Below are 8,679 nucleotides of genomic sequence, written 5' to 3'. Positions count from 1 at the left end.
GGAGTAGTGTGAAATAAAGCGTCATGCCCAAGGATACAAAGTTGTTGTCAGGAATTGAACTCATGACCTTACAATCCTGAGCCAAATAGCCACATGCTTTCAGAAAGAACGAGAAAGAGAGTTTGTGTGTAGAGGGAAGGAAGGAGAGGATGTTTGTGTTAAACCGGTGGTTTATACAATCCCTAATATTGTAAAAATACAATAGCTGGCTATGAGGGGTCACTTGAATAAAATAGGGACCACAGAGGTCCGTAGGTAGAAAGATGGTTGAAAAATCAGTGTTAACCAGTCGGATATTTTTTTTTAACTTTTTTTTTATAAAGATACTGTAACAGTAAGAGAGAAAATACTTTGGTCAATGGTGTGTACATGTCAAAGAGTACAGAAAGACAGAGTCAGAGATGTTAACAAACCTTCAATACAAGCTGATAGGCATTTTCCACATCCTCTACTCTTAAATCTCGGAAACCTTGAGTTTTAGTTTGCTGCAAAAGACAGAATACATTTGTTAATTCTTGGGTAGTTGTTTTTAAAGGAATTTTAAGGAATCACAATAGAGCATTTACTGAAAGGAGAGGAGGTCTCAATATGAAAAGTAGAAGCTAATTTATTACAAAATTAGTTTTGACCAAGAGCTTTGCTTATATTATTCAAGAAGACTGTATCAATAAAATCATGAACTCCGTTAAAGATAATCAGACACACACGGAGTGGAGGTGCATGGCTTAGGGGTTAAAGTGTTGGACTCATGATTGATGGATTGTAATTTCGATTCCTGGGCTGGGTGATTTCACATTGCTCCAATCTACTCATCATCTTCTTCATCATTATCATTTAATGTCCACGGGTCGGACGGTTTGAACGGAGCTGCACCAGACTCCAGTCTCATTTCAGCTGGTTAAAATGACTAACCTTATGACAGACAGGCATATTTTCCAGGGAGGAATATATAAACCAGAGAAACTAGGAGATTGGCCTTGTGCCCACCCTCATATAACTACATACACAGGTACACACACACACACACACATCTACGAAAGACAGGTATGTATACAAATATACACACACACTGCAGATTTATAGGTGTATGCATGGCTATGTGGTTAAAAAATTTGCTTTGCAGTCACAGGGCTTGGAGTTCAATATCACTGTACAACACCATGGACAAGTACAGCATGGAAACTGAAAGTAGCGTGTGATATATCACGGTATATTAGGGTATCAACCAGACTATTGCTGGTCAAATGACCGAAACAAGAAAAAGAATAATTAAAAATCTTTCAAAGTTGTATAAAAAAAGTGTTAAAATATTTTGCATTTTGTAGAAGTATAACAAATCTATTGTTTATAAACTTTAACAATGGAATCTTATATGGACCCCCAAGGGTCATTTGGACCCTGGTTGAGAACCACTGATCTAAGCTTTCAGATTTTGCTATTTTTTACTCTTTCAAAAAGAGGGTTCCTTAAGCGAATTAGTATAGGAAATGCCACCCAAGAGAATGGACTCAAGTTGAGAGAGAAGCAGCAACGTTAGGGTTAACTTTCTAGACTCATCTACTCCCAATTAAGCATACAGCTCATACAATATTTCCAAATATAGCATTTAACAGGTTATCAAGAAGTTTGGTCGATCAAAACACTCACGTCAGGTAGTTTATAAAACTTTAGAGTCCTCTGCATTGTCATATTGCGTCCCAGGTGAGAGAATCGTACTTCAATGAGTTTCCGAGGATTTAAAGAACGATGCCAATACCTATACAAATAGAAAAGAACAACAACAATAATAATAATGGTTTTAAATTTTGGCATAAAGCCAGCAGGTTGGTGGGGAGGGAGGTAAGTTGATTGCATCAACCCCAGTGTTCAACTGGTACTTATTTTATCAACTCTAAAAGGATGAAAGACAAAGTCAACCATGGCAGAATTTGAACTCAGAATGTAAAGACAGACAAAATGCTGCTAACCATTCTGCCAGCTCATCACCTTAACAACATTGATAATAATAATAATAATAATAATAATAATAATAAATCTTTTTGCTAAAGGCACAAGGCCTGAAATTTCAAGGGAGGGGACTAGTCGATTATATGGCCCCTAGTGTTTCACTGGTATTTCATTTATCGCCCCAAAAGGATAATAATAAGGATGATTTAACATTTTGGCACAAAACCAGCAAATTCAAAGGAGGGGGTAAGTTGATTGCATCGATCCCAGTGCTCAACTGGTAATTATTTTATCAATCCCGAAAGGATGAGAGGCAAAGTCAACCTTGGCAGAATTTGAACTCAGGATGTAAAGACAGATGAAATGCTGCTAAACATTTTGCCCGGCATGCTAATGACTCTGCCAGCTCACTACCTTAACAACAACAACAACAATAATAATAATAAATAATTTCTCACTTTGGAACAAAACTACACATTAAGAGATGGATGAGTTCATGCTAAACAATTATATCAACTTTAAAATATCACAACTGCTTACTTTATTTTGTCTCTCTTGACAAATGAAAGGTAAAGTCAGAACACAAAAGAATGAAACTAAATACGAGAAGGTATTTTAGTTGGGCAACAATAATTATAGCAGTTAATTGATTCTAATAGATATTTATCATCAACTCTTTTGTTACCATATTTCTGTCAATATATGATACCTTTATTTCAATTAGTTGTTTTTTTGTTTTAATTATGAAAGATTTAATAAAATAACTTTCCCATTATTAAGCTGGGGTCTGGAACAAATAAGCATTAAGAAATTTTAAAACAGATAATCTTAAAATAAGGGAGTGATAAGTGCTAGTGACTAAGAATTAGGGAGGCAAAGGCTTGACTGGAGAAATGGAGAGAGGGAGAGAGAGAGAGAGAATGGAACAGGCTTTGTACATGGCCCAGGATATTGTAGAAAATACTTGCCCAAGGTCCTACACAATGGGATGAAACCCTGTCTTAATCTCACCACCCTGTATGTATTGGCCATCCAATATTGTTTTTAGCCAGTGTATCTAGGACTACAATGTTCAATGTTGTGTGAGAAAAAAGACAAGAAAGGTAAAGGGCTTACCTGCTACAAGCTATGGGTTTGGGTAAAACAACACCAGCAGTGTAAACAGCCTGGAACAAATCACGTTGATGGACTCGTCTCGTTATCTCCCGAATTAAAACAGGAGCCACCCGTTTTGATCTAAGTTTCTTATGTACACACAAAAAATTGATTTCTACCATATCTTTAAATCTGAAACAAAGTATAATAATAATAATAATAATAATAATAATAATCATCGTTTAACGTCCGTTTCCCATGCTGGCATGGGTTGGACGGTTCAACTGGGGTCTGGGAAGCCAGGAGGCTGCACCAGGCCCCTGTCTGATCTGGCAGAGTTTCTACAGCTGGATGCCCTTCCTAACGCCAACCACTCCATGAGTGTAGTGGGTGCTTTTTACATGCCACCAGCACAGGGGCCAGAGGAGGCTGGCAACGGCCACAATCGGTTGGTGCTTTTTACATGCCACCAATACGGAAGTCAGTCAAGGTGGCGCTGGCATTGGCCACGTTCAGACGGTGCTTTTTATGTGCCACCGGCATGGGTATCACAACTACAATTTCCATTTGATTTTCATGTTGATGTTGATGTACTTGACTCAATAGGTCTCCTCAAGTACAGCAGGTCACCCTACAATCCAAGGTACTTTTGAATGGGCTGGGGCTGGTTATGCAAAACTGGTGTAGGACACAGCCGTGAACTCACTTTATTTGCTGGGTCAATAATAATAATCCTTTCTACTATAGGCACAAGGCCTGAAATTTTGGGGGAGGGAGCTAGTTGATTGCATCGGTCCCAGTGTTTCACTGGTGCTTGATTGACTTCGAAAGGATGAAAGGCAAAGTCAACCTTGGTGGAATTTGAACTCAGTGTGTTTAGGTGCATTGCTTAATCGTTAAGGTGTTGAAGTCATGATTATAAGATTGTGGTTTCAATTCCTGGAGCAGGCAATATGCTGCATTGTTGAGCAAAACGTTTCATTTCACGTTGCCCCAGTCCACTCAGCTGGTAAAAATGAGTCATCCTGCAATGGACTGGCATCCCATCCAGGGGGAAAATATAAACAGCATAGCAACCAGAAAAACAGCCCTATAAGTTGATACGACTCAGAAGGAACATTATTATATCATTTTCTACACTAAAGTAAGACCCAGAAAAGAAAACAGCCACTGCAGCCAATACAAGAATGCAGAACCCCAGCAGTAGTCAGACCCCCCCCCCCCCAGACACTTACTTTTTATATACTTTAATGTGCGCAGGCACGGCACTGATAAATCCTACTAGTTTAGCATTCTTCGTTACTCGTACACCACAATGCCAATCCTTTACCCAACCAGGAGGTTGTAATGCCCTGTAGAAAGAAGACAAAACAAACATATAGCAAACAAAGAAACAAAAGTAACAACATACAGACGGACGTCAGCTTGAAACCAGGCCAAATATTTTGCCTGTTTTATGTTGAAACCAGCCAATTCTGGCCTCTCACACCTATCCTTACATTGTCATTTCTGAGATAATCCAGGATCAATTCAAAACAATGGGAATAAATTAAGCAGTATTACATTGGACAGAATAATCTGAATGCTAAACAGTCAATTTACATTTCTTATGGCATTAGTTACCTTGTCCGTGTTTACTCATTATTGCTGAAGCATGGAATAAATTGCCCGCATCAATTGCTGAAATTCACCAATTGTACACTTGATGCCCCCCACCCCCACCCCCTGTTTTTCTTTTTCTTTTTGTTTTTTAATAACTTATTCACTGCTCACTTCCTAAATGAAAGATATGAAAAAAAAAAAAAGAGAGACACACACAGTGGACACTTTTGTGTTGTGAAGCTGTGGCTTAGAGAACGCCAACAACACAGGCCACAGAGTAGTCAGCAGTGTTGTTAACAACAGGATAATGAGTGGCCAACACAACTGAAGACACAGATCATACAGTGACCAGCAGGATTGAAAACAACTGGCCAGGTTATGTAGTGATGACCCTTGAACAGGCCTTTTATGTTCAAAATGGTATTTGTTCCCCTAAAAAATGTTTAAAACAATCAGATAAAAATAGCACAAGCTGTGTATGTGTATACCTGTGAAAGAGAGAGTGTGTGTGTGTGTGTGTGTGGGTACATATATATATAAGAGCAAGGCACACACAAGAAATTTTTAAAATTTATCAACTGACCATTGAAGAAATTCAGGAGAATAATCAAATCTGAACATATTATCATCATCTTCAACATAATTCTCACTTAAAAGGATGTACAGCTCTTTCAACTACAAAAAGAAATAATAATAATAATAATAATGATAATAATAATGATGATAATAATAATAATACATGAAGAAAAAAAATGCTTTCTAATTGATGTATCAATACCAGCAGATGACAACGTTTCTCTAAAAGAAATGGAAAAACTTTCAAAATACAAAGACCTGGAAATAGAGATAACTCGAATGTGGAATCTAAAAACAGAAACAATTCCTATCATAGTAGGTGCCTTAGGTATAATAAAAAAATATTCAGACAAATACATAACAAAAATAGCAGGACTTACAAATATATATAACATACAGAAAATTGCACTACTGGGTACTGCACACATTCTACGTAAAACACTTTCAATACAGTAAACATAAGAGCACCACAGCAAACCACAGCACGTACCCAAGGCACACAGAGCTGCGCTCGGTAGTGAAGTGAAAGCACGTTATAAAAATAAAACTACTGAATAATAATAATAATAATCGTTTCTACTATAGGCACAGGGCCTAGAATTGGGGGGAGGGGCATAGTTGATCACATTGAACCCCAGTACTTGACTGGTACTTAATTTATCAACTAAGAAAAGATGAGACAAAGAGAGACAGAATGAAAGAGATGTAGATAGAGCGAAAGAAAGACATACAGAATGACAGATACCAGCTGCCTCTTTCATTCTATATAAGTAAACACACAAGGAAGGAGATGGAAAAACAGAGAATTAATGAAGCAGATATAATTGAAAGAGCCAAATAAAAAGGTGAATGGTGAGGAAAGGGGCTCTACTTACTATATCTGGTTTGTTGATATCTAACGTATCCCAATGAAAGCCATCTGGTAGAGAGTAAGATTCTTGACGAATGTCATCAGGGAGCTTGTCAGTTTCAATACATTCATTAACATTTTCATCTATTTTCTCCGCTGGAAATTTAAAACAAACATCAACATGTCTATAGTTTTGTTATTTTGTTTGTTGACATTATTGTTTTACACCTCTGGGCCAGATATTCCAGCCAAAATCACCCTGTCTTGTTATTCAGATATATAATGTTATTGAGAACTGTATAATCCAATGTCTTCTTTTTAAAGACTGCAAGTGTGTGTGTGTGTGTGTGTGTGTGTGCATTCAAGGACCAAGTCAGTCAGCTACAACCTCCCCTTTATCATCAACCTCTCTAAACTATAGTCACAGGACTAGTTCAGCATAAGACTGCAACCTAACACAACACTCATCAATTTTATAGTGCAGCCACTACTTGCAATTAGATGACTTGCTAGAAACAGCTACTGAACTTCCCTTAAACCCTGCCTTACTGTTATAAAATAAGCACATAGCTGAATGTGATAGCATTTACAATGTCGGAAAGAATAACAGGACAGTTAAAACTGAAATATCTTAGATCACAGGTATTATTCAGTTACTGATGGCCAGGGGCTAAACAACAACACAACAAATTTTCTAAATAAAAAAAAAAAAAAAAACTTACAGAGTTTAGGAACAGGCTGTGTCTCCCAAAACTGGTATTTCTTTTTGTTTGCTTCTTCTAAACTTTTTGGAGCACCTTGTGGCATAGAGAGTAACTCCATGGCCCACTGAATCTTCTGAAGACCAGCTACAATAGATTGATGCTGAAGACAAAAATAACAACAATAATAAAAATAAAGGGGAAAAAAAGAAAGACACCAACACCAAGAAGTTAATTAATAGGATGATAATTTTCCTGTTAACAAAGCAGTGTTTAAGGCATAAGCAAAATTTAGGTTAGTTAAAATATGTTTGTGACATATTTTAAGTGCTAAAAGGCAAATACACTGCAGTTACCATCTCTGGCTAATCGTTGAGAGGACGTTGGTGTTGCCTTGGTGGAAGTTTGCGCTCTCTGAGTGCTCCTGTTATTATTATAATTTTCTGGACAATGTACAGAACACACTGAGAAGTGGAACATTGACAAATTGGTCCGGATAAGCTGGAAAGACAAGGGCAACAAATGCTACAGTACTAGACAAGCTGAAAAGCCAAAGACAACTCTTGCTGAGAATCAAACCCACAAAGCTATGATATTTCAGATATACAATGCCTCAGAAATCATTGCCTGAGACCACCCCAACAGGAAGTGTGTCAAGAAGAGAGCAAAAGACATCAGAGGATGAACTGGAAGCAAGAGGAGCCCAACTGATTGTCTGCAGAAATAAAGAGGGAACTGGAGAGTCGTGGCAAGCTGACCACCGGACACACCCAGCCACAGAAAACCATGCCACCAGACTGGAACTTGGTGCAGCTCTCTAGCTTACTAGTTTCAGTCAAACTGTCTAACCCATACCAGCATGGAAAGCAGATGATAAATGATGATAATGATGATGTGATTTGAAGGAGATTTGGCTGCTATTTCTAGCAAAGCTAGCAACCATGTAGAGCAGTGACCATAGAAGATTTTGTTAAAATTATCTGCAATAAATTGGTTATACTTCTACAATTCACAATTTTTTTTTAAATACAATTCCTAATATTTAGTCATTAAAATATGATTCTTTAAACATGAAATGTTTAGGAGGATTCATCTTAGTAAAATAAGAATGAAAGGTGAAAAATAGTTGAGAAAGAGCAAAGTAGAGTATTCCTTGTTGGCTGATTGGAGTTGGTAGTGTTTCGTGCCAAGTCAGTACAAACAACAGATCTATGATAAAAGACATTAGAGTCATAGCCATACAGTTTACTTTGTATTGAAGATTAAATTACCCATGATTTTTTAGGGTTTTTTTTTTTTTAAAGATAGTAAGATGTGATTTAAGGGAGATAGGCTGCAATTTCAAGCAGGTTGTACATCCATATAGAGGCTTGTTGGCTAAAGCTAGCATAGTTGTGTCCCTTTAAACACCACCACACTCCTGATAACCACAAAGCTTTCAGAGCCAGACAGACTTATAAACATACACTTGAAATACTTGGGACTAGGCAGAACAACTATTCACCAAATTCTATATAACTACTGAAAACGAGTGGCTTAGTGGTTAGGGTATTCAGCTCACAATTGGAAAATCACAAGTTTGATTCCTGGCAGCACACTGTGCTCTTGAGCATGTCAGTTTATTTCATGCTGCTCCAGTCCACTAAGATAGCAAAAATTAGCAGTACCTGTGTTTCAAAGGGGCCAGTAACGTCACATTGTGTCGTGCTGAATCTCCCTAAGAACTACATTAAGGTACACGTGTCTGTGGAATGCTCAGCCACTTGCACATTAATTTCACAAGCAGGCTGTTCTATTGATCAGATCAGCTGGGACCCTCATCGTTGCAATCAACAGAATACCATATATATATATATATATGTGTGTGTGTGTGTGTGTGTGTGTGTGTGTGTGTGTGTGTGTGTGTGT

The 8,679-nt window shown here is 37.7% G+C and overlaps 1 protein-coding gene across 1 annotated transcript in view; it reads right to left on the bottom strand.

Annotated features, from left to right (window-relative positions):
- Positions 1–8,679, bottom strand: part of LOC106875636 (glycylpeptide N-tetradecanoyltransferase 2) — a gene marked incomplete at its 3' end in the record, with an annotated part of 30,457 nt that overhangs the window by 4,551 nt on the left and 17,227 nt on the right. Inside the window, exons 4-10 of the mRNA XM_014923866.2 lie at positions 6,793–6,934; positions 6,096–6,226; positions 5,228–5,319; positions 4,278–4,394; positions 3,064–3,234; positions 1,648–1,756; positions 414–485 (exon numbers count right to left, since the gene is read on the bottom strand). Coding sequence (XP_014779352.1) covers positions 414–485; positions 1,648–1,756; positions 3,064–3,234; positions 4,278–4,394; positions 5,228–5,319; positions 6,096–6,226; positions 6,793–6,934 — 834 coding nt within the window. The remainder of the gene's footprint in view (positions 1–413; positions 486–1,647; positions 1,757–3,063; positions 3,235–4,277; positions 4,395–5,227; positions 5,320–6,095; positions 6,227–6,792; positions 6,935–8,679) is intronic.

Source organism: Octopus bimaculoides, chromosome 27 (genome assembly GCF_001194135.2).
Source record: "Octopus bimaculoides isolate UCB-OBI-ISO-001 chromosome 27, ASM119413v2, whole genome shotgun sequence".
Classification (NCBI taxonomy): Eukaryota; Metazoa; Mollusca; class Cephalopoda; order Octopoda; family Octopodidae; genus Octopus; species Octopus bimaculoides.
This window is presented reverse-complemented; position numbering and strand designations above follow the sequence as displayed.